At 42.0% G+C, this 26,943-nt stretch overlaps 1 protein-coding gene across 1 annotated transcript in view; it reads right to left on the bottom strand.

The window, feature by feature from the left end:
- Nucleotides 1–426: 426 nt before the first annotated feature.
- Nucleotides 427–26,943, bottom strand: part of LOC125997947 (zinc finger protein 345-like) — a 122,279-nt gene continuing 95,762 nt past the window's right edge. Inside the window, exons 2-3 of the mRNA XM_049766128.1 lie at nucleotides 1,855–3,664; nucleotides 427–454 (exon numbers count right to left, since the gene is read on the bottom strand). Of these exons, the coding sequence (XP_049622085.1) occupies nucleotides 427–454; nucleotides 1,855–3,664 (1,838 nt within the window). The remainder of the gene's footprint in view (nucleotides 455–1,854; nucleotides 3,665–26,943) is intronic.

Below are 26,943 nucleotides of genomic sequence, written 5' to 3'. Positions count from 1 at the left end.
CTAAAGATGGTATTTGTAACATACTTTGCCTTCCTCCATTAGAATATTTCTTGGCCCACTTTTGCCATTTTCTGGGCCAGTTATGATAAATTATGGGCACTTGTTATGAATACAAAAACAATTTCCTTTCTCTAAACCCTAACACTTCTTTCCCTGAGAGATGCCTTCAGTTTCTTGACAAAGGCAGCCTGAGACAAATATTGACCCATTCTGATGGGACAGAAATGTAAACGTGCATGAATTTGTCCACACCACCCTGCAGGGGTTTTGCGCAGATTTTCTACCTGTCCACGCTGTCCTGATGGGGTTTTGCTGGCGTCTTACGATCAGGCCCTCGAGGTCGACATGGTTTCAGCCGACTGGGGGTGGGGGGGTCCATACTCTAGGTCCACGTGGGGCACCACTTGTCCTGGCCTGCAGGACAGGTTATTCGCGGGTGTAGAGGGGTCCCAGCCTTAAAAGAGAATGGGGGGAAAGAAGAGGAGACCAAGTAAAAGAGTCTTATCAAGTCCCCTTTATTGAACAGCAAAAGACTCCTTTTAAGCATGTTTTTACAGGGGATGGAGAGAAAGCAGGATGGAACAGCCTGCATTACAGAGGTCATCTTGTGGGTAATCTTTACATGCCATCTTTACATAAGGAGCACAGAAACGCCTAAAAGTGAAGTTTCAAGGATGTCACAAGCTTCCTGGAATGTTTGAATGATAGGACACTGTGGTATTACGTTGGGCTCTGGGGCTAGCCAATGTCTTAGGATAGGTTATGTACTCTGGCCACACCATACTAGTTTCTCCTACTGAATTCCATATTAGGGTTTGGTGTCTGGCATTTTATATTGCAGAAAACTAAGTTTTTTGACATCAGATCTCTGCCCCAGCCATCTTCCTAAATACACTGTAGACTTTTGTTGGCTGCATTTATTCTCAGTGGATGCTATGAAGTGACTTTTCATTAATCACCTTTCAAACTTCAGCATTCTAACGTGTGTCTTATGTCATGTGATGAGATGCAAAATCTGGCAGAAGACTCGCATATACTCTATGGAAGCATTGAGTTTCTCCCATGTCCTTAAAGTCTCGTCCACTGCCTGCAAACATAGGGCTTCTCCCGTGTGTATTCTGTGGTGTGATTTGTCTTCACAATAAAGCCTCGCTCACTCTGCAAACATAGGGCTTCTACCCTGTATGTATCCTCTGGTGTGTGAGGAAACTTGATCTGAGTAAAGCCTTGCCCACAACACCTTTCAAGATGGGGCCTTTTTTCTGATGTCTGATTTGTTATGAACCTTGACTACCCATTGAAGCCTTGACTACACAACTTGCAAACACAGAGTTTCTCTGATGTGTGTGTCATCTGGTGTCTGATGAGACCTCTGTAAATTTCCCCACATTCTCTGTAAGCATGGGCTCACTCCCCTTTGTGTCCTCTGGTGTGTGATAAGATTGACCTTGACTGAAGCCACTCACACTCCTTACAAACATGGGGCTTCTCCCGTTTCCTCTGGTGTGTGATGAGACCTGACATATGACTGAAGCCACACCCACAATCCTTGCAAACATGGGGCTTCTCCCCCGTGTGTGTCCTCTGGTGTGTGATTAGAATTGACCTCTTAAGGAAGCCAAGCCCACACTCCTTGTCAACATGGGTTTTCTCCTATGTCTCTTCTGGTGTTCCATAAGATATGACCTCTGACCGAAGCCTCGTCCACACTCCTCGCAAATATGAGGCTTCTCCCTTGTGTGTGTGCTCTGGTGTGCGGTAAGATATTTCTTCAGCCTAAAGCCACGCCCACACTCCTTGCAAACATGGGGCTTCTCCCCTGTGTGTATGCTTTGGTGTGTGATGAGACCTGACCTCTGACTGTAGCCACGGCCGCACTCCTCGCAAACATGGGGCTTCTCCCCTGTGTGTGTCCTCTGGTGTGTGATTAGAATAGACCTCCTAAGGAAGCCACGCCCACACTCCTTGCAAACATGGGGTTTCTCCCCTGTGTGTGTCCCCTGGTGTGCAGTAAGATATGTCTTCAGCCTAAAGCCACGCCCACACTCCTTACAAACATGGGGCTTCTCCCCTGTGTGTATACTTTGGTGTGTGATGAGACCTGACCTCTGACTGAAGCCTCGGCCGCACTCCTTGCAAACATGGGGCTTCTCCCCTGTGTGTGTCCTCTGGTGTGTGATTAGAATTGACCTCTGAAGGAAGCCACGCCCACACTCCATGCAAACATGGGTCTTGTCCCCTGTGTGTATCCTCTGGTGTACTTTAAGATATTTCCTCAGACCAAATCTACGCCCACACTCCTTGCAAACATGGGGCTTTTCCCCCGTGTGTGTCTTCTGGTGTACAGTAAGATATGACCTATCAACAAAGCCCCGTCCACACTCCTTGCAAACATGGGGCTTCTCCCCTGTGTGTGTCCTCTGGTGTGCAATAAGATATGACCTCCGATAAAAGTCTCGTCCACACTGCTTGCAAACATGGGGCTTCTTCCCTGTGTGTTCGCTCTGGTGTCTGATGAGACCTGCCATCTGACTGAAGGCACGCCCACATTCCTTGCAAACATAGGGCTTCTCCCCTGTGTGTGTCCTCTGGTGTGTGATTAGGATTGACCTCAGAAGGAAGCCACGCCCACACTCCTTGCAAACATGGGGATTGTCCCCTGTGTGTGTCTTCTGATGTGCAATAAGATAAGACCTCCGAACAAAGCCTTGTCCACACTCCTTGCAAACATGGGGCTTCTCCCCTGTGTGAGTTTTCTTGTGTGCAATAAGACTTGACATCTGACCGAAGCCTCGTCCACACTCCTTGCAAACATGGGGCTTCTCCCCTGTGTGTATGCTCTGGTGTGCAATAAGATATTTCCTCAGACTAAAGGCACGCCCACACTCATTGCAAACATAGGGCTTCTCCCCTGTGTGTGTGCGCTGGTGTTCGATAAGATGTGACCTCTGAGCATAGCCTCGTCCACACTCCTTGCAAACGTAGGGCTTCTCCCCTGTATGTGTCCTCTGGTGTGTGATGATACTTTTCCTATAACTGAAGCCCCGCCCACACTCCTTGCAAACATAAGGCTTCTCCCCTGTGTGTTTTCTCTGGTGTGTGATAAGACTTGACCTGTGACTGAAGCCACGCCCACACTCCTTACAAACATGGAATTTCTCCCCTGTGTGAGCCATATGATGTGTGATGAGATTCGATCCATCACTGAAGCCTTGCCCAGGTCTTACGTACTTGTTTCTTAAAATTATTGGCAAGTGTATCCCTGGAACTACTCCACCTGTGTCCTTTGGATTTCCTTTCAGGTCTGTGTTAATGTCTTCCTCCACTGTCATCTGTTTATGACAGCTATCAATTTGACTGCTAAATAGTTTAGAAAAGGCTATTGAAATTCTTTCATGCCTATTAGCCAAATGTATGGAGCTTTCTTGGTGCTTTTGACTTTCAAGTATGTCATTCTTTGGTTTATCATTATATAGATCAGAATGTTCCTGCCATTGGTTCTGATCACATGGATAGGAATTCTCTGATTGAAGGTGCCTTCTTGCAGATGTTCCCAGGAGGATCCAAGAGGGATGACTTCGTTTCATGTGACGATTGAGGAAGTTCTGACTGGAGAAGGTGAGAGAACAGAAGGGACAAGGATGGATGTCTGGCTTGAGATCTGCTGAAAGAGAAAGTTATTGGTCAGAGCAGATGTTCACAAGGCTTTCTGACCATAGTTCTATCTCCTGCTAAAATCTGTTCTCCTAGCTTTGCTTATTTTGTTGATAAAGCAAGATAAAATCTTCATGATCCTAAATAGTCTACTGGCTTTATCTGTTTGGCTGTCCTTTGTGGCCACACCTGGAGGACCCTATCCGTGTCTCTGCTCTGGGATTACTCCTGGCAGCCTTGAAAAACAGTATGGAATGCTGTATTATACCTCTGGCCCCTAAATTGTGCTTTTTTTAATTCCAGCTGCATTCACCAAATCTTGAAAAATACATAAAGTGCGTATCTAGTAACTTTTCTTTGTTTTTGTGCCATATCATAGAACTCAGAGAATACTCTTTGTTTTCACTCAGCAAGTACTCCAGCTGGCTAGGGAAGACCATACAAGATGCCAATGATTGAAGCTAGTTTCCTGCATGAACGGCAAACATCCCTATTCACTATGCAGTGGCTTTAACCTCTAACCCGGCACTTTTGGACTTACTTTGTTGAGGGACTTTTAGAGTTAGGTAATAATATCCAGACATAATAGACAAACAATAGAAAGAGTCCGCAGGACAAATTCATGGTATGAATCTTGCCACAAGGAGCAGAGAGAACAGAGGAATAAGTGCACTACTAGCATGATAATGATTGTGAGAGAAACAGAATGACAGTCTTAGACAGAAGCGGAGTATTCTGGGGGATGGACATGAGGGAACTGAAGCCAGAAAAGTTGCACTGGTGAAGGGTAGTGTACAGTTCAACTGTGAACATTTCTGTAAATATGGTGCTTAAATAAAAACTTTTTTACATATGGATTAGTTGGAAGTAGTAGGTTAGAAAAAAATTAGTTTATGTACCCTGGTTAAAGCAGCAACATAGGTGGAGTGAATACATGCTGTTTTCAAGTACTAAATAAGCTGATATGAAAAGGCAAGACAGGTAGGGATCACCACAGTGAGGAGCTTGGCAAAATCTACATTAGTTCTCTGCTGGGCCTGCTCATAAATGGTTTATAATACGGACAACAATATATTTCGAAGTGGGCCAGAGGGAAAGAACAGCAGGAGGGTGTATGACTCGAGGTTGACACAAGTTCAATTTCCATCACCCCAAATCCACCAGGTGGAATTCCTGAAGCATGAGGCCAGGATTATCCCCAACTTTTATCACTGAGGGAACCTCAAAATAAAAGGAAAGAAAATCACTTCCTTGGGGATATGAAAATCCCCATAATGATCTAAGGGCAAAGGTCACAGTAAAGAAAAACGACAGAGGGGCCTGAGAAGGGCACCCCAACATGAAGCTGTGCAACCACACTGAGAGAACAAACAGTGAGTGAAGGAATTGCATGATCTGTTCTAAACACCTACAGACATGGAACCAGTAAGAGAAAAGGCAAAACAGCAAAGCTGCAGATTATTCTGGAACTCAGCATCAAGGGAATTGAAAGGAAGTAAGAGAGGTCATGCACCAATGCTCTGGAGTTCCAAGGCCCCAGCTCAGGACCCTCATCTCACACAGGCCCATTATAATCCATATCCAAAACAAATCCTAAGCCCAGTAGGCTCTTTCCCCACTCACCGGCAAACAGGCTTCGTTGCAGCCTCTCCAGGACTCCTCGTTCTAACCGGGATATTAGCACAGACTTTACTCCAAAATATCCTGCTGCAGGAGGACAATCTTGGGTTAGAGACAATGAAGGGAACAGCAGTCCATGCAGGAGTTTGGATCCCTTAGGAAAATGGCCAAATCATCAAACAAATGAAGAACAGAATCACTGCTCTCCATATGCATGGTGGTTATCACAGAGATGAGAATAGATTAAAATAAGAATCTAACTGAGGGAGAGCCCACAGTACTTCCCTTAGTCCCTCGGGGATTGAGCAAGGAGTGAAAAGCCAGGAACAAAACCAAGAACCACCAAAACCTAAATGTGTCTTAAAAAGAGGAGCCTGGAGCTGCTGGTCCTGATTCCCCTATTATCATATGGCTTTTCAGGATTTCTGGTCTGTGGCCGAGTGGTGACAGGGACCCTTTGGTCCCTCCCATCAACCCTCCTTTTCCAAAACTACAAGGATATTAGTGCATTTGCTTAAGTACATTTCAAGTCATACCATATATTTCCAGACTGACTGGACCTAGCACTATGCCCTGGAAAATATATACCTCAAAACCCAGTTGAACAAACCAATAAATTAGTTTGCAATTTTTTTGTTTTTGTTTTTGGGCCAGACACAGTGATGTTAGGGGTCACTCCTGGCTATGTACTCCGAAATCACTCCTGGCTTTGGGGATGCTATGGGATGCCGGGGTATCGAACCAAGGTCCATCCTAGGTTAGTGTGGGCAAAGCAGATGCTTTACCCCTGCGCCACTGCTTCAGCCTATTATTTTGCAATTTTTTTATCATACTCAGATAACCTCGCTTGTTTAGAAAAATAAACTCTGGGCCTGGAGAGATAGCACAGCGGCGTTTGCCTTGCAAGCAGCCTATCCAGGACCAAAGGTGGTTGGTTCGAATCCCGGTGTCCCATATGGTCCCCCGTGCCTACCAGGAGCCATTTCTGAGCAGACAGCCAGGAGTAACCTCTGAGCAATGCCGGGTGTGGCCCAAAAAACAAAAAACAAAAAAAAAAAAAAGAAAAGAAAAGAAAAAGAAACTCTAAAACAGATATACCGCTAGCCAAGTTTTATAAAATCCATTCAATAGATCACTTTCTTAAACACCCTGAAACTGCAGCATTCTAACCTACCAAATGCAAAGAACAATGGACTATCTAAGACACCTGTAGTTGGGTTTAGAGAGAAATCCTGGCAATTTTCCAAATCCACCATAACAGCTGATCTTATAAATGAGGACCTAAAATCAACACTTAATGATTCAGCAACAAAAAACAAGGAATCACTAGCTGGCAAACATAAGATATCTATGGATGAACAATTCAACCAATTCAAGGACTCTTTCAGAACATGACAGATTCCATGCAAATTAAATTGAAGGAAATAAAAAATACGTTATCAGCCAAAATATCAGATATACACAGTTGGAGAATTGTAAAAAGTTCAATACAAAATGCAAGCCAGCATTAATAAAGAAGTCAAAAGAGGACAGACAAATCACTGAAAGAAAATGTAAGGTACTTATTGAACAAAGACAAAAGAAATGATCTCTGAATGATAAGAATGCTAATGGAAGGAAAAAGTGAAAGAACAACAAACAGTGAGGGAGGTAACAACAGAGAAATTTCAACTCTCTGGAAAGAGGCTGCTATACAGAGGCAAAAGAAATCAGAGGCAAAGAAAGTACAAAAAAATAGACCTCACCAGAAAAGCAGCAAGGCATATCCATATGGCAAAAACACAAACAAATCAACAGAGAGATGGACTCTTTAAAGCAGTAGAGGTTAGGTCATGGTTAGGGTAGGGTTAACCCTAACCTTAAGTATACAGAAAATATAAAAATCAAACCAAATCAAACTCCTCCCCTATGCATTTTCAAACTGGAGAGGGAGGCTACAGAAGACTCCACATGTCAGAATTTCTGCTCCTCTTCTACTGGCATGCCCGGGAATCTGTGCAGACAGCTGGCCAAAGGCCTTCTGCACTGACCACATAGTCCAGGAGACACAGATCCCCCTATGCCAGACTAGTCAGTGTCTTTTCTTACTTATACTCGTTTTCAAAACCATTTGAAAAGCATTTGTGCCCGCATGACAAATATACTTTTAAAGCATTACCTAAAAGTGTTCTTTATTCTAGACAGTTCCTAGGAAAGAAGACGGAATGCCAACGATTTGGATAATACTCAAATAGATCTTTAAAGTCAGCCTTTATGTGGATGTGACTTTCTGTACGAACTCCAAGCCGTAACCATAAACAATTCATATATATATATATATAGTATATATATCCATAGATATATTTTATATAGCCCCAATCATTGCCTCTCCCCTACTCCTATGTCTCTTCTACCCCTCCCTTTCCAATCCTGATCCTTTATCTTCCCCTAATTTAATCCTCTTTACCCTTAGTTCCTATCTCCTCCTGACCTCCTGCCCCAACAGACCACCTTCCAGCGCCTCAGTGAAAGACACCCTCTGGGTCCCTGTTCTCATGCCTCAGCAAAGAACTACAACCAGTACACCTGCTGACTCATGCTTGATGGCCTCTCTCAACCCCCCACCAAATCGTGGAATATTGCATGATACAGGAATCAGCTTCAGCAAAACCCCCAGCTCAAGGACACTAGAGGGTTCTGTAATGCCGCAAAACATGTCTCAAACTCAACTCCCCACAAGAATATATCAAAAGACCTAATTGGGAGTCTTATATTGCCTATGGATGCTCAATACCTGTATAATAATGCATCTTAAGATGTGTATTCCTAAATATACAGGTAGCCTCCTCCACCACTTGTTTTATTCGAGTAACTTTTCTTTTTAACTCAGTTTTATTTATTTGTTCTATTTTAATGTGTACATTTTTTTTCTCTACCCTTACCAGTTTTGGTGCTGCTTGGAACAAAAAGCCTTGACTGGGATAAAAGCTCAGATCAAAACCAGACCACAGAGACTGTGTGTACAGCCTGTCCAGAATAGCGCCAGCAACACTGTATGACACCATACGGTTTTGTATGGGTACAGTAAAAAAGGGAAAACCATAGACACAGAAACAAGATCTAATCTTCTAGGGATGAGAACTCACACTTTTTACAGCAGAAGGGTGCCTCCCATCCTGAACATGTGTCATGTGGATACAATGCAGTCTCCAGGAGATTGGACACTGTTAGTCCAATCCCAAACCCCAGATCCCAGATGTTGAACTGATACAGCTCCGGGCAACACCACCAGGAACTAAGCTCCATTGGGAGATTTATAACACTGCTCTGGCACCAACTTGTGCCAGTTTTGATATGACAACAAGGAAAGGACAACTTGACCTAAGACCAGGTTGTCCTATCACATCACCTAACACTAAATGGAAATCAGAAGAGGTATCGTCCTTTAAACTGTGAAAAATGAGAGCACCAACAACAGAACACTGACTTTGACAACCGTGACTGAACAGAACCTACCTTGGGACCAATAAGGAAAACCCTACCCTAGGCTGTAGCCCAGGACTCATAAAACAACAACAACAACAACAACAACAACAAAAGCAACAAAAAGCAACATAAACAACAAGATTTCTTTTTTCTTTTTTTTTGTGGTTTTTGGGTCACACCCAGCAGTGCTCAGGGGTTATTTCTGGCTCCAGGCTCAGAAATTGCTCCTGGCAGGCACAGGGGACCATATGGGGCACCGGGATTCGAACCGATGAACTCCTGCATGAAAGGCAAACGCCTTACCTCCCTGCTATCTCTCTGGCCCCAACAACAAGATTTCTTATTGCAGAGGCCCAACTTGGACAACAGAGACTGAGTAGAACCTTTGGATCCATAATATCCTAGGCTTCGACTTAGGGACTGAACAAAAACAGTGAGCAAGTGTTAAAGAAGACTGAACACAACAACAATGGATAGGAACCTCTAGAACCGTAAAGACTCTATCCTAGACCCTGATCTATGACCCACGCAAATACCAAGATCGCAATAGCTACAGTGGCTTGATTTTCTCACACACAACTGAGAAGAAAGTTTCCTGGCAACAAAAAAAAGCCTTTGGGATGAAGTAATGAGTATATATGGAGCCAGAGGTTGATTCCATAATGGTATGTTTCAAGGATGGAGAAACCCTGAGTCTCTTAGGCCACGGGAATTCCCTTTCTTCCCCAGTGCTTACTGTGCCTATGCAAAAAAGAAAAAAAAAGTGCGGGGAACGCCAAACTCCAGCACCCCTACTTTTTCTTGTTTTGTTTTGACTTTTTAATTTTTGGCTTTATTTTCCTTCTCTTTTTTCTTCCACTTTTGTCTTTTTTTTTTCACTCTTGTGGTCAGGTGATTTATTTTTATTTTTATTTTTAATTGCCGGGTACATTTTTTTTCTTTTTTCTTCCATTTTTCTTTCTTTTTTTGGTAGTTGTTACCAAATTTTTTTCTCCCTTTTTTCTTATCCTTTTTATCTCCAATGACGATGGAATGGATGCTCAATCTACAACAAGCTGTAAAGTGAAGACCAGTTGCACTAGCATTCTGGGGGAAAAGGAGGGAGATATGGGATACATACATATATGCTGGAAACAGGGGTGGAGGGAGGACAGCACTAGTGGTGGGAATGCCCCTCATTCATTGTCACTATGTACCATAAATGATGCAGTGAAAGATTTATAATGCTCTTTGGTCACAATAAAAAATCAAGGGGCCCAACTCACCGGCTTGCCCAGGCATGTGGCCCAGGGAAGCCCTGGAGATATGGAGCAAGGGGATAGAGGGGTGCTGGGATTACCCAAGTCCCGTACCCACCCCAGGCCTGGTTAAGAAGGCCTCCGGCATGGCGGGGCCTGCCGAACCACATACTGCTAGACTTCTGGCCTCCCAGCTTCTCGAAGGATCTCTCTCCTTCCTGGGAGCCGGGAGTCTAGCAGTATGGGGTTCGGCAGGCCCCTGCCATGCCAGACGCCTTCTTAACCAGGCCTGGGGGGGGGGTACGGGACTTGGTAACCCCAGCACCCCTCTACCGCCTTGCTCCAGATCTCCAGGGCTTCTCTGGGCCACATGCCTGGGCAAGCCGGTGAGTTGGGTCCCTTGGTGGAGCATGAAGGTACCCTAGGCTTTCCCCCATTATCCATTCATCTCCTTAGAAAGGGTCTGGGTGGGGCTCTGAACTTCTGGCCTCCCAGCATCTTAAAGTCACTGGTAATCTCTTCCCAGTCTATATTTTCAAAATCGGTAGACCCCGCGCGCACAAGAAACATTAATAGTACTCACTATCATTGAATTATGTCTTTATGTATGCAGAATGTCCATTTTGTACTCTGCCCTTTTGCATACCCCTTCAAAAGATCATATTCCTCTTTAACTTCCTTAACCCCTATCATCATTACTCCTCATTTACCCTTTCTAACTTAAGTACTGTAGAGTCCTAAGTCACAGACCAAAGTGGTGCCCTGGAGTTAACACCCACCCAACTATTTTAAAAGACATAAAAAGGACACTTATGTCTTTTCAACATTTTATGGGTGTTTTCTTTGACGGCTATAACTTTTGCTGAATATTTTCTTATACAGTGACGATCGCGCCCCCTCCCCCATTTTTTTTTATCTTCTCTTTGTAAACTGCTCAATATGGAATTTGGTGTGAAAGAATCCCTCAGTTTAATGCTTATGTTTGAACCAAGTCATGGGTATTGTTGGAAATGTTCTTACGCCCCCATATACTCTGATAGCGCCACGAGGCTTTATTTCTTGTTTGCTTGGGCACACTAAAATGGGAAAATACTATACATACCAGTAAGTTCTTATCTAATAGAGATGGGAACACACAATCTTGTGGTGTAATGGGACCTTACACCCTGAACATTGACATAAAGACCTGGCTCAGGCCTCAGAAGAATGGGCATTCTCCAATCATCCTTGATCTAGAGAAGACATCTACAAAACATCCAAGGTTGTATACAACATCACCTGGAGGCATTCCTCTACCAGGGAAGACCCTACAGCTGCTCTGACATCGATCTACTCAAAAGAGACTTCCCTTAACACTGAGAAGACTTAACAAGAACAATGACCTGCTTACTGGACAGGGCTTGCTGTATTGCCCCTTAATGGTGAGGTTTGTCTATAACATCACCTGGAAGCAATCCTCTACCACGGAAGACCCTACCACTGCTCAGACATCGACCTGCTCAAAAGAGACTTCCTTTAACACTGAGAAGACAACAACGACTTGCTTCCAGGACAGGGCTTCCTGCATTGCCCTTTAATGGTGAGGTAAAACGAGAAGACACTCCACATCATGACTTCAATGTAGGATATGCAGATTCCAGGATCTTTAATACAGAAACATGATACCAACAACAGAGACTATGTGAAAAGTGTGTTGGCATTACGGACAATGTCTTGGATTGGACGATAACTTGCCTGGAGCCTAGAGTTGGCCTTATGCCAGGAAACTTCAGGGGTAGGATCTCTTTGTATTTAGGCCAAGGTTATTCCTTTCCATGCCTCTCATATTTTTGGTGGGCCTATGCAAACAACAATTGCCACTCTAACACCGTTTTTACTGTGCTCCTTTGACTCTAATCCTTAAAAAAAAAAAACCACTTAAAATTTGAGGTTAACTTAAGCTAATATGCATGTACATGGAAATGTAAAAAATACTATGCCTCTAATGTTTAAGAAGTTACGTAAGTTTTATGGCTTTAGATTGCCTTGTGTGCTGTTAAGAAATATTATAATGTGTTACAATCTGGGGACTTGAGGGACAAAGTAATTGTACATGGATTCTGTTTTATTTATCTTAACGTTCTTTGGCTGAAAGTTCAAACTTAAGATATCAGCAAGGGGACTTCTGAGAATTATGTTATGGGTGATTGTCCTTCCACTGTAACTTTACCTTGTCCTCTTTCTTTTCATCTTTTGTTCTCATAATTCAAAATAAAAAAATTAAAAAAAATCAAACCAGATCTCCCATTTAAAACAACCCAGGCAAAAGAGTGGAATGACATATTCAAAGTATTAATGATAGAAACTTTCCACCTAGAGTTGACTACTGAGCAAACTCTCTTTTATGTGGTTGGGAGGGTTACAAACATTCTCACAGTAACAGAACTCACAATATGCATACTAACAACTGACTCTAAATGAACTACTCAAAGAACAATTACAAAAACCAAATACCCAATTGTAACAACAACAACCCCACATAATATAATCGCTCAAGAGCCCTTTCTGACCAAGTTTCCTTAAATGTCAGTGGACTAAACTCTCCCAGCAAAAGGCACAAAGTAGCAGCTCAGATCAGGAAACAAAACCCAGCCACCTGCTGCCTGAGGAAACACACTTCAAAGTTCAGGATAGACATATATTTAGAATAAAAGGATGGAAAATAATCATATAAGCTACTGAAAAAAACAACAAAAGTTGGGACATCCATGCTAACAGCAGACCAAATTGTATTCAACCTCAATAAAGTACTTAAAGACAAAGATGGACACTGCTTATTGAACAGGTAAGAGAAAAGACCAAAATTATGAGTCCAAAAATTTATCCATTTCTTCCAGGTTTTCATTTTTAGTGGCATAGAGTTTCTCAAAGTATTTTCTGATTACCCTTTGGATCTCTACCATATCACTAGTGAGCTCTCCTTTTCCATTCCTAAAATGAGTTATCAAGTCTCTCTCTCTCTCTCTCTCTCTCTCTCTCTCTCTCTCTCTCTCTCTCTCTCTCTCTCTCTTCTTCTCTCTCTCTCTCTCTCTCTGTTAGTTTTGCCAGTGGTCTATAAATCTTGTTTATTTTTTCTTTTTTTTTGTTTTTGTCCACACCCGGCGGTGCTCAGGAGTTAGTCCTAGATGTCTGCTCAGAAATAAATTCCTGGCAGGCAGGGAGGACACCAGGATTCGAACCAACCACCTTAGGTCCTGGATTGGCTGCTTGCAAGGCAAACTCTGCTGTGCTATCTCTCAGGGCCCTTGTTTATTTTTTCAAAGAGCCAACTTCTGCTTTCATTGATCTTTTGGATTGTTTTTCGGGTTTCCACTTAATTGATTTCTGCTCTCAGCATTGTTATTTCCTTCTGTCTCTCTGTTTTTGGGTCCTTTTGTTGAGTACTTTCTAATTCTATGAACTGCGTCATTAAGCTATTCAGGTATGCCCCTTCTTCTTTCTTCATGTGTGCTTGCAAAGCTATAAATTTTCCTCTCAGTACCGCTTTTGCTGTGTCCCATAGGTTCTGATAGTTTGTGTCTCCATTGTCATTTGTTTCTAGGAAGGTTTTGATTTCCTCTTTGATTTCATCTTGGACCCACTGGTTATTCAGTATTAGGCTGTTTAACTTCCAGATATTAAAGTTTTTCTTCTGTGTCCCTTTGTAGTTCACATATAATTTCAGGGCCTTGTGGTCAGCGAAGGTAGCCTGCAAAATTTTTATCCTCTTGATATTATGGAGGTATGTTTTATGTGCTAGCACGTAGTCTATCCTGGAGGATGTCCCATGTACATTAGAGAAGAATGTGTATCCGGGCTTCTGGGGGTGGAGTGTCCTGTACATATCTACTAGGCCTCTTTCTTCCAGTTCTCTTTCCAAGTCTAGTATATTCTTGTTGGGTTTCAGACCTGTCAAGTGTTGACAATGACGTGTTGAGGTCTCCCACAATTATTGTGTTGTTATTGATCTTATTTTTCAGATTTGTCAACAGTTGTATTAAATATCTTGCTGGCCCCTCATTCGGTGCATATATGTTTAGGAGGGTGACTTCTTCCTGCTGTACGTATCCCTTGATTAATACAAAATGCCCATCTTTTTTTTTTTTATTTTTGGGCCACACCCGGTAATGCTCAGGGGTTACTCCTGGCTATGTGCTCAGAAGTAGCTCCTGGCTTGGGGGACCATATGGGACACCGGGGGATCGAACCGCGGTCCGTCCAAGGCTAGCGCAGGCAAGGCAGGCACCTTACCTTTAGCGCCACCGCCCGGCCCAAAATGCCCATCTTTACCCCTTACAACTTTCCTAAGTATAAAGTTTGCATCATCTGATATTAGTATGGCCACTCCAGCTTTTTTATGGGTGTTGTTTGCTTGGATGATTTTCCTCCAGCCTTTTATTTTGAGTCTATGTTTGTTCTGACTATTCAGATGCGTTTCTTGTAGGCAGCAGAAGGTTGGATTGAGTTTTTTTGATCCATTTAGCCACTCTGTGTCTCTTAACTGGTGCATTTAGTCCATTGACATTGAGAGAAAGAATTGTCCTGGGAGTTAGTGTCTTCTTTATATCGAAGATTGGTGTGTCTGTTGGTCAGTCTTGTCTTAAAGTAGGCCGTTCAGTTTTTCTTTTAAGAATGGTTTTAAGGTCTGGGGGGGCGGTGGCGCTAGAGGTAAGGTGCCTGCCTTGCCTGCGCTAGCCTAGGACGGACCGCGGTTCGATCCCCCGGCGTCCCATATGGTCCCCCAAGCCAGGAGCGACTTCTGAGCGCATGGCCAGGAGTAACCCCTGAGTGTCACCGGGTGTGGCCCAAAAACCAAAAAAAAAAAAAGAATGGTTTTAAGTCTGTAAAGTTTCTGAGCTGTTGTTTGTCTGTGAAACCATGTATTGTTCCTTCAAATCTGAAAGTGAGTTTTGCTGGGTGCAGTATTCTAGGGAAAGTATTTATTTCATTGAGTTTTGTCACTATGTCCCACCACTGCCTTCTGGCCTTGGGTGTTTCTGGTGACAGGTCTGCAGTAAATCTCAAGGATGTTCCCTTGAATGTAATTTCTCTTTTCGATCTTGCTGCTTTCAGAATTCTGTCTCTATCTGTGGGATTCGTCACTGTGACTAGGATGTGTCTTGGGGTGTTTTTTCTGGGGTCTCTTTTAGTTGGCACTCTTCAGGCATGCAGGATTTGATTGCATGTATTCATTAGCTCTGGTAGTTTCTCTTTAATGACGTTCTTGACCATTGACTCTTCCTGGAGAATTTCTTCCTGGGTCGCTGGGACTCCAATGATTCTTAAGTTGTTTCTGTTGAGCTTATCATAGACTTCTATTTTCATCTGTTCCCATTCTTTGAGTAAGTTTTCCATTGTTTGATCATTTGCTTTAAGGCTTTTTCCAATTTTTTCTGCTGTATGGAATTGTTATTCATCTCATCATCCTGTGTACTAATTCTATCCTCAGTTGCTGTTAACCCGTGGGAAAACTCAACCATGTTTTTCTTCAATTCATCTACTGAGTTTTATTTCAGTTTGGAGTTTTCTGATTTCTATCTTAATATTCTCTTGATTCTTATTAGTGTTCTCTTCTATACTTTCTTTGAGTTCTTTGAACATCTTCCATATTGCGACTCTAAACTCCTTATCTGAGAGACTGACTAGTTGGTTGGTCATGTTCAAGTCATCAGAGTTGCCATCATCATTCTCTATGTCTGGCGATGGCCTGCGTTGTTTCCCCATTGTCACACTTGTATTGTGTATTCTCTACATGTGTCTACATGTATTGTGTATTCTACTTGTATTGTGTATTTTCTACATGTTGTGGTTGTATTCATTGGCTAAATGATGTGCACGGCCGTGGAGCAAAGCAAAGCAGCCCTGCTCCTCTGGCTCCACCCTTTCTGGGCGTGTAAGCTCAGCTCCAGGGAAGGCTCCAGGGAAGGCGAGCCGTCAGCAGATGAGCCACACACAGGATGAAATCAGGCCGAAAATGGAGCACAGCTCAGAAGACAGGCAGATAAGGGTGCTGGCATCTGAGTTCCAGCAGAGTTCAGCGGCTTCCCCTTTCTCTCTCCCTTTTTTCTTATCCTTTTTATCCCCAATGACAGTGAATGGATGCTCAATCAAGCTGTAAAGTAAAGACCAGTTGCACTAGCATTCTGAGGGAAAAGGGGGGAGATATGGGATACATACATATATGCTGGAAACAGGGGTGGAGGGAGGACAGCACTGGTGGTGGGAATGCCCCTCATTCATTGTCACTATGTACCATAAATGATGCAGTGAAAGATTTGTAATACACTTTGGTCACAATAAAAAATATCAAACCAGATCTCCCATTTAAAACAACCCAGGCAGGGCCCGGAGAGATAGCACAGCGGCGTTTGCCTTGCAGGCAGCCGATCCAGGACCAAAGGTGGTTGGTTTGAATCCCGGTGTCCCATATGGTCCCCCGTGCCTGCCAGGAGCTATTTCTGAGCAGACCGCCAGGAGTAACCCTGAGCGCACCTCCAGGTGTGACCCAAAAAACCAAAACCAAAACAAAACAAAAAAAAAAAAAAAAAAAAAAAAAAAAAAAAACAACCCAGGCAAAAGAGTGGAATGACATATTCAAAGTATTAATGTAAGAAACTTTCCACCTAAAGTCGACTACTGAGCAAACTCTTCTTTATGTGGTTGGGAGGGTTACAAATATTCTCACAGTAAATAAAACTCACAATATACATGCTAACAACTGACTCTAAATGAACTACTCAAAGAACAATTATATATATACATACATATATTTTATATAGCCCCTATCATTGCCTTTCTGTCAAGTTTCCTTAAATATCAATGAACTAAACTCTCCCAGTAAAAGGCACAGAGTAGTAGCTCAGATCAGGAAACAAAGCCCAGCCACCTGCTGCCTGAGGAAACACACTTCAAAGTTCAGGATAGACATAGATTTAGAAAAGGATGGAAAATAATTATATAAGCTACTAAAGAAACATCAAAAGTTGGGACATCCATGCTTACAGCAGACCAAATTGTATTCAACCTCAATAAAGTACTTAGAGACAAAGATGGACACTACTTATTGAACAGGGAAAAGACCAAGAAGTACTAACCCTGATCAACGTTTTGCACCAAATGTAGAGCCAGTGAAATATGAAAGGCTTTTACTCACAAACCTAGAGAAAAATATAGATCGTAACATGATAGTAGGAGATTTCAACACGCCATTATCTCTACTAGACAGATCCACTACTCGGAACACTAGCAAAGACATCAGAGCCCTAAATGAGAAATTAGAAATATCACTGATGTGGTGATGGGAATGTTGCACTAGTGATGGGTGGTGTTCTTTACATGACTGAAACCCAAACTCAATCATGTATATAATCAAGATGTTTAAATAAAATATTAAAAAAAAAAGAAGTATCACTGATGGATCTATACAGGACCTTTCCTCATTCATATGGGAAGGAGAACTAAAAACATTTTTAGACAAATAAAAACTCACACTATTTACACTAATCAAACCATCTCTAAATGAACTTCTCTAAGATGTTCTACACAATCCACACCGCTGACTGTAACAAAAACCACTCTGCTTAACACAATAGACAGCCTCTCTGGCAGTGATCTCCTTAAATGTCAACGGGCTAAATTTTCCTATTAAAAGACACAGAGTAGAGGGATGGATGAAAAACAAAAACTAGACATCTGCTATCTTCAAGAAACACACCTAAATGAACAAGACTGTCACAGGCTTAGAATTAAAGAAAGAGAATCAATTATTCAAGCCAATGCAAAACAAAAAAAAGCTGAGACAGCCATTCTTCTATTCAGACCAAATGGCATTCAACATCAAGAATGTACTTAGAGAACAAGAGGACCACTACTTACTGATAAGGGGAACATAAGATCAACAAGTACTAACCTGATCAATATTTATGCGCCGACTGTAGAGCCAGCAAAATATATAAGGCATTTATCTAGAGAAAGATATGGACGGAAATGTGATAGTAGTAGTAGATTTCAATACTCCATTATCACCACTAGACAGATCCACCAGGCAGAAAACTAGTAAAGACATAATAGCCCTAAATGAGAAATTAGAGGAAAAGGGCCTAACAGACCTATAATGGGCTCTCCACCCAAGAAAGTAGAATATACATTCTTTTCAAGTGCACATGGAACCTTCTCTAGAATAGACCATGTCCTAAGACATAAATCTAATTTGGACAAACTTACAAACATAAGGATTATTAGAAACAACTCATCAGAACCTTATAAAACAGAGATCAAGATGGATTGTAAAAAATAAACTGTGCAGAAAATCCAAAATCTGGAGATTAAACAACATGCTACTCAACAACAGCTGGATCAAAGAGGTTATCAAGGAAGAAATAAGAAGACTTTGAGATGAATGATAATGAAGATACAAACGGTCAAAATCTGTGGGGCACAGCTAAAGCAGTAATTAGGGGGAAACTCATAGCAATACAGACCTACATTAGGAGAGAGGAAAAGGACAAAATTAACAGTTTACAAGGACATTTTAAGGAGCTGGAAAAACAACAACAAAGAAACCCAAACACAGTCAGAAGAAAAGAAATAATAAAAACCAGGGCAGAAATAAACAACATTGAAACAAGAAAACAATACAAAAGAAACAATGAGACAAATAGTTGGCTTTTCTTTTCTTTTCTTTTCTTTTTTTAATTTTGATAGATTTTATTTTCTGTGTTTGTCTTAAATTTCTTCTATTTTCTTTTTTTTTTTTTTTTTTTTTTTTGGTTTTTGGGTCACACCCTGTGACGCTCAGGGGTTACTCCTGGCTATGCGCTCAGAAGTTGCTCCTGGCTTCTTGGGGGACCCTATGGGATGCCGGGGGATCGAACCACGGTCCGTCCTAGGCTAGCGCAGGCAAGGCAGGCACCTTACCTCCAGCGCCACCGCCCGGCCCCAAATAGTTGGCTTTTCAAAAGAATAAAAAAGATGGGGCCGGCGAGGTGGTGCTAGCGGTAAGGTGTCTGCCTTGCAAGCCCGATCCCCCTGCATACCATATGGTCCCCCCCAAGCCAGGGGCAATTTCTGAGCGCTTAGCCAGGAGTAACCCCTGAGCATCAAATGGGTGTGACCCGAAAAACCAAAAAAAAAAAAAAAAAGATGGATAAACCACTGGCAAGACTCGCATAAAAAAAAATAAATAAAACACCCAAATAAACAGGATCACAATTGAAAGGGGAGAGATTACAACAAAAACCCAAGAAATCCAAGAAATCATGAGGGCATACTATGAACACCTGTACTCAATGCAACTAGAGAACCCAGAAGAAATGGACAGATTCCTGGAAAAATATCAGCTTCTGAGAGTAAACAAGGAGGATGTTAAGAAAGTCAAAACAGGCCAATCACATCGGAGGCATTTGAAACAGTAATTAAGAAACTCCCAAAAGTCAAGATGGTTTTACGGGTGAATTCTATCAGACATTTTGAGAAAAATTACTACCACTGATCCTCAGGCTCTTCCAAAATATTGAAAAGAAAGGACTCGGAAAATGGTTCCCCTGGAGTGAGTAAAAAATGGCTGACCGTGGGGACTGCCAGGTGAAGTGCTGATTGACTCACTTGCGGAGTCCCCGCCTGGCTGTGCTTCTTCTGAGGAAACTGAGGACCTGAAGGGAACCCTGTCCTGTGCTTTTCTGTCTTTTCTGAATCCTGAAACTCTCCTCAGAGCCCTGGGAAGCGAACCCCCAAAAACTGCATTCTGAAGCTACCCAGCGAGCCGGTGAGTGAGTAAAAAATGGCTGACCGTGGGGACTGCCAGGTGAAGTGCTGATTGACTCACTTGCGGAGTCCCCGCCTGGCTGTGCTTCTTCTGAGGAAACTGAGGACCTGAAGGAAGCCCTGCCCTGTGCTTCTCTGTTTTTTCTGAATCCTTGGAGCTCTCCTCAGAGCCCTGGGAAGCGAACCCCCCAAAACTGCATTCTGAACCTACCCAGCCAGCGGTGAGTGAGTAAGAGGTGGCTGACCTTGGGGACTGCCAGGTGAAGTGCTGATTGACTCACTTGCGGAGTCCCCGCCTGGCCGTGCTTCTTCTGAGGAAACTGAGGACCTGAAGAGAGCCCTGTCCTGTGCTTCTCTGTCTTTTCTGAATCCTGAAACTCTCCTCAGAGCCCTGGGAAGCGAACCCCCAAAAATTGCATTCTGAAGCTACCCAGCGAGCCGGTGAGTGAGTAAAAAATGGCTGACCGTGGGGACTGCCAGGTGAAGTGCTGATTGACTCACTTGCGGAGTCCCCGCCTGGCCGTGCTTCTTCTGAGGAAACTGAGGACCTGAAGGGAGCCCTGTCCTGTGCTTCTCTGTCTTTTCTAAATCCTGAAACTCTCCTCAGAGCCCTGGGAAGCGAACCCCCAAAAACTGCATTCTGAAGCTACCCAGCGAGCGGCTCTCCTCAGAGCCCTGGGAAGTGAACCCCCCAAAAAACTGCATTCTGAAGCTACCCTGCAAGGGAGCGAAAAAGAACACCATCGGAACAAGAAGAAAAAAATCACACTAAGAACCGTGCTGGATCACAGAAGCAAGCATTTCTCTCCGGACTGTCTTCTCTGCTGCGTGCTCAGGCCTAAGATTTGATCCTGTGTGAGGCTTCATCCATTGAGGACTCCCCTCCCTTAGAGGCAAGTCGGCCCATCCAGAAAGGGCGGAGCCAGAGGAGAGTGGTGATGCATCATATAGCCAATGAATTCCACCACAACGTGTAGAAAAACCCACAATACAAGTGGGACAATGGGGAAACAACGCAGGCCAGCATCAGACATAGAGAATAAAGATGACAATTCTGAGGACCAGATAATGACCAACCAACTAATCAACCTCTCAGATAAGGACTTTAGACTAGCAATATGGAAGATGCTCAAAGAACTCAAAGAAACAATGGATCGAGTTGAACAGAACACTAATAAGAACCAAGAAAATATGAAGACAGAAATCACAAAACTCCAAACTGAAATAACATGTCAACTAACAGGTCTGAAAAAGTCAGTAAACGAAGTGAATGACAAAATGGATAAGCTCTGGGACAGGGTATCAGAAGGTGAGAATAGACTTGGTGCTGTGGAAGATGAGATACGTAACAATTCCATACAGCAGGAGAGATTGGAAAAAAAAACTTAAAGCAAATGAGCAGACAATGGAAAAATTAGTCAAAGAATGGGAACAGATGAAGAAAGAAGTCTATGATAAGATCAACAGAAACAACTTAAGAATCATTGGAGTCCCAGAGACCCAGGAAGAAAATTTCCAGGAAGAATCAACAGTCAAGAACATAATTAAAAAGAAACTTCCAGAGCTAAAGAATATATGTGATCAAATCCTGCATGCTCGAAGAGTACCAACCAAAAGAGACCCCAGAAAAACCACCCCAAGACACATCCTAGTCACAATGACAAATCCCACAGATAGAGACAGAATTCTGAAAACAGCAAGATCAAAACGGGAAATTACATTCAAGCAAGCATCCTTGAGATTTACAGCAGACCTGTCACCAGAAACACTCAATGCCAGAAAGCAGTGGTGGGACATTGTGACAAGACTGAATGAAATGAATGCTTCACCTAGAATACTGCACCCAGCAAAACTCACTTTCCGGTTTGATGGAAGAATACATGGTTTCACAGACAAAAAACAGCTCAGAAACTTTACAGACTCAAAACCAGTCTTAAGAGAAAAACTGAAAGACCTAATTTAAGACAAGACTAACCAAAAGACACACCAAATTTCGATATAAAGTTGGCATTAAATCCCAGGACAATTCTTTCTCTCAACGTCAATAGACTAAATGCACCAGTCAAGAGACACAGAGTGGCTAAATGGATCAAAAAACTCAATCCAACCTTCTGCTGCCTACAAGAAATGCACCTGAATAGCCAGAACAAACATAGACTCAAAATAAAAGGCTGGAGAAAAATTATCCAAGCAAACAACACCCATAAAAAAGCTGGAGTGGCCATACTAATATCAGATAATGCAAACTTTATACTCAGGAAGGTTGTAAGGGACAAAGATGGACATTTTATATTAATCAAGGGGTATGTAGAGCAGGAAGAAATAACTCTCCTAAACATATATGCACCGAATGAGGGGCCAGCAAAGTATTTAATACAACTGTTGACAAATCTGAAAAATAATATCAATAACAACACAATAATTGTGGGGGACCTCAACACGGCTTTGTCAACACTGGATAGGTCAAACAGACTGAAACCCAACAAGAATATACTAGACCTGAGGAGAGAAATGGAAGAAAGAGGCCTAGTGGATATATATAGGACACTCCATCCCCAGAAACCTGGGTACACATTCTTCTCCAATGTACATGGGATTCTCCAGGATAGAATACATGCTGGCGCATAAAACATACCTCCATAATATCAAGAGGATAGAAATTTTGCAGACTACCTTTGCTGACCACAAGGCTCTGAAATTATTTGTGAATTCCAAAGGGACTCAGAAGAAAACTTTAACACCTGGAAGTTAAACAGCCTCATACTCAATAACCAGTGGGTCCGAGATGAAATCAAGAAGGAAATCAAAAGGTTCCTGGAAACAAATGATAATAAAGACACAAACTATCAGATCTTATGGGACACAGCAAAAGCAGTACTGTGAGGAAAATTTATAGCTTTGCAAGCGTACATCAGGATGGAAGAAGGAGCTTACCTGAGTAGCTTAATGACACAGCTAATAGAACTAGAAAGTGCTCAAAAAAAGGACCCAAAAGTAGGGAGACAGAAGGAAATAACAAGCTGAGAGCAGAAATCAACGAAGTGGAAACCCAAAAAACATACCGAAAGATTAACGAAAGCAGAAGTTGGTTCTTTGAAAAAATAAACAAGATTGATAGACTACTGGCAAACCTAACAAAGAAAGAGAGAGAGAGAGAGAAACTGGATAGCTCGTATTAGGAATGAAAAAGGAGAGATCACTACTGATATGACAGAGATTCAAAGGGTAATCAGAAACTACTTTGAGAAACTCTACGCCACTAAAAATGAGAACCTGGAAGAAATGGATAAATTCTTGGACTCTTAAAAAAAAAAAAAAAAAAAAATTCTTGGACTCTTATAATCTTCCACGGTTGAAGGAAGAGGATGTAGCATATCTAAACACCCCCATCACCATTGATGAAATTAAAATGGTAATCAAATGTCTGCCGAAAAACAAAAGCCCAGGCCCAGATGGATTCACTAATGAATTCTTTCAAACTTTCCAAGAGGAACTACTACCAATCCTGGCAAGACTCTTTCATGAAATTGAACAAACAGAAACACTTCCAAATAGCTTTTATGAAGCCAACATCACCTTGATACCTAAACCAGACAGAGATGCTACAAAAAAAGAAAATTACAGACCAATATCGCTGATGAATGCAGATGCAAAGATCCTCAACAAAATCCTGGCAAATAGGATTCAATGCCTCATTAAGAAGATCATCCACTACGATCAAGTAGGTTTCATCCCAGGAATGCAAGGCTGGTTTAACATCTGTAAATCTATCAACATAATACACAACATCAATAACAAGAAAAATAAAAACCACATGATCATATCAATAGATGCAGAGAAAGCATTTGATAAGGTCCAACACCCATTCTTGATCAAAACTCTCAGCAAGATGGGAAAGTTAAGGCCATGTACCATAAGCTAGTGGCAAACATTATCCTCAATGGAGAAAAACTAAAAGCCTTCCCTCTAAATTCTGGCACAAGACAAGGCTGTCCTCTCTCACCACTCCTATTCAACATAGCACTGGAAGTACTTGCTATAGCGATTAGGCAAGAAAAAGATATCAAGGGAATCCAGATAGGAAAGGAAGAAGTCAAGCTCTCACTGGTTGCAGATGACATGATACTCTACTCAGAAAACCCTAAAGACTCTACCAAAAAGCTTCTAGAAACAATAGACTCATATAGCAAGGTGGCAGGCTACAAAATTAACACACAAAAATCAATGGCCTTTCTATACACCAATAGTAATAAAAAAGAAATGGACATTAAGAAAACAACCCCATTCACAATAGTGCCACACAAACTCAAATATCTTGGAATCAACTTGACTAAAAATGTGAAGGACCTATACAAAGAAAACTGTAAAACTCTGCTCCAAGAAATAAGAGAGGACACGCGGAAATGGAAACGCATACCCTGCTCATGGATTGGCAGGATTAACATCATCAAAATGGCAATACTCCCCAAGGCATTATACAGATTTAATGCTATCCCTCTAAAGATACCCATGACATTCTTCAAAGAAGTGGATCAGGCACTTTTGAAATTCGTTTGGAACAATAAACACCCTAGAATAGCTAAAGCAATCATTGGGAAAAAGAATATGGGAGGAATAACTTTCCCCAACTTTAAACTGTACTACAAAGCAATAGTTATCAAAACAGCATGGTATTGGAATAAGGACAGGCCCTCAGATCAGTGGAATAGGCTTGAATATTCAGAAAATGTTCCCCAGACATACAATCACCTAATTTTTGATAAAGGAGCAGGAAATCCTAAATGGAGCAGGGAAAGCCTCTTCAACAAGTGGTGTTGGCACAACTGGATAGCCACTTGCAAAAAATTGAATTTAGACCCCCAGCTAACATCATGTACGAAGGTAAAATCCAAATGGATTAAAGACCTTGATGTCAGACCCAAAACCATAAGATATATTGAACACATAGGCAAAACACTCCAGGACATTGAGACTACAGGCATCTTCAAGGAGGAAACTGCACTCTCCAAGCAAGTGAAAGCAGAGATTAACAGATGGGAATATATTAAACTGAGAAGCTTCTGCACCTGAGAGGAAATAGTGCCCAGGATACAAGAGCCACCCACTGAGTGGGAGAAACTATTCACCCAATACCCATCAGATAAGGGGCTAATCTCCAAAATATACAAGGCACTGACAGATCTTTACAAGAAAAAAAACATCTAATCCCATCAAAAAATGGGGAGAAGAAATGAACAGACACTTTGACAAAGAAGAAATACAAATGGCCAAAAGACACATGAAAAAATGCTCCACATCACTAATCATCAGGGAGATGCAAATCAAAACAACGATAAGGTACCACCTCACACCCCAGAGAATGGCACACATCACAAAGAATGAGAATAAACAGTGTTGGCGGGGGTGTGGAGAGAAAGGAACTCTTATCCACTGCTGGTGGGAATGCCGTCTAGTTCAACCTTTATGGAAAGCAATATGGAGATTCCTCCAAAAACTGGAAATCGAGCTCCCATACGATCCAGCTATACCACTCCTAGGAATATACCCTAGGAACATAAAAATACAATACAAAAACCCCTTCCTTACACCTATATTCATTGCAGCACTATTTACCATAGCAAGACTATGGAAACAACCAAGATGCCCTTCGACAGACGAATGGCTAAAGAAACTGTGGTACATATACACAATGGAATATTATGCAGCTGTCAGGAGAGATGAAGTCATGAAATTTTCCTATACATGGATGTACACGGAATCTATTATGCTGAGTGAAATAAGTCAGAGAGAGAGAGAAAAACGCAGAATGGTCTCACTCATCTATGGGTTTTAAGAAAAATGAAAGACATTCTTGCAATAATAACTTTCAGACACAAAAGAGAAAAGAGCTGGAAGTTCCAGCTCACCTCAGGAAGCTCACCACAAATAGTGATGAGTTTAGTTAGAGAAATAACTACATTTTGAACTGTCCTAATAATGAGAATGTATGAGGGAAATGGAGAGCCTGTTTAGAGTACAGGCGGGGGTCGGGTGGGGAGGAGGGAAACTTGGGACATTGGTAATGGGAATGTTGCACTGGTGATGGGGGGTGTTCTTTACATGACTGAAACCTAAACACAATCATGTATGTAATCAAGGTGTTTAAATAAAAAAAAATGATCATTACAAAAAAAAAAAAAAAAGAAAAAGAAAACAAAGGACTCCTTCCTAACTCCTTTCACGAAGCGAATATCACACTCATTCCCAAAGACGGCAAAGACACTGCCAAGAAGGTAAACTACGGACCAATCTCACTAATGAACACAGATGCAAAAATCCTCAACAAAATCTTAACCAACAGAATCCAACAATACATCAAAAAAGTTACACACTATGACCAAGTGGGTTTCATACCAGGGATGCAAGGATGGTTCAACATACGCAAATCAATCAACATCATACATCACATCAACAGGAAGAAAGACAAAACCACATGATCATATCAATCGATGCAGAGAAGGCATTGGACAAAATCCAACCCCATTCATGCTAAAACACTCAGCAAAAGAGGGTTAGAAGGAACCTTTCTAAAGATAGTTTCAGATATTATGAAGAGCCCACAGCCAACATTATCCTTAATGGCAAAAAACCAAAAACATTTGCACTAAGGTCAGGAACTAGGCAAGGCTGCTCACTTTCCCCACTCTTATTCAACATAATTTTAGAAGTACTAGCAATAACAATCAGACAAGAGAAGGGAATTCCAGGAATCCAGATAGGAAAAGATGAAGTCAAATATCTCTTTTTGTAGATGATATCGATGATATACATAGAAAACCCTAAAGGGTCCAGAGTAAAACTAGAAACATACACCACATTAACATATAGTAACCCATGAACAAATACATGGGTTGAAAGGGTAAAATCTCCAAACACCGTAGGTGCCAACATATAACGTGGTGAAGTGTCCAAATGAAGTGCATGGTGGCGGTGATGCGAATACCCATTATAACCTAGAGAATCCAGCAATGACAGAGGCAACAGTTTTTGAGTGAACAGGTATGCAATCAACCTCTAACCACAAAGGTCTATAATAATGTATTTTTCCACAGAACCACGTGCAGGATATGATTGGAAGCCTGGTCTCCCGCTGCAGTGACTACTAACAATATGCTTTGATGCCTTAATTTTACCAAGTATAAAATAA

This window comes from Suncus etruscus, chromosome 20 (assembly GCF_024139225.1).
Source record: "Suncus etruscus isolate mSunEtr1 chromosome 20, mSunEtr1.pri.cur, whole genome shotgun sequence".
NCBI lineage: Eukaryota > Metazoa > Chordata > Mammalia > Eulipotyphla > Soricidae > Suncus > Suncus etruscus.
This window is presented reverse-complemented; position numbering and strand designations above follow the sequence as displayed.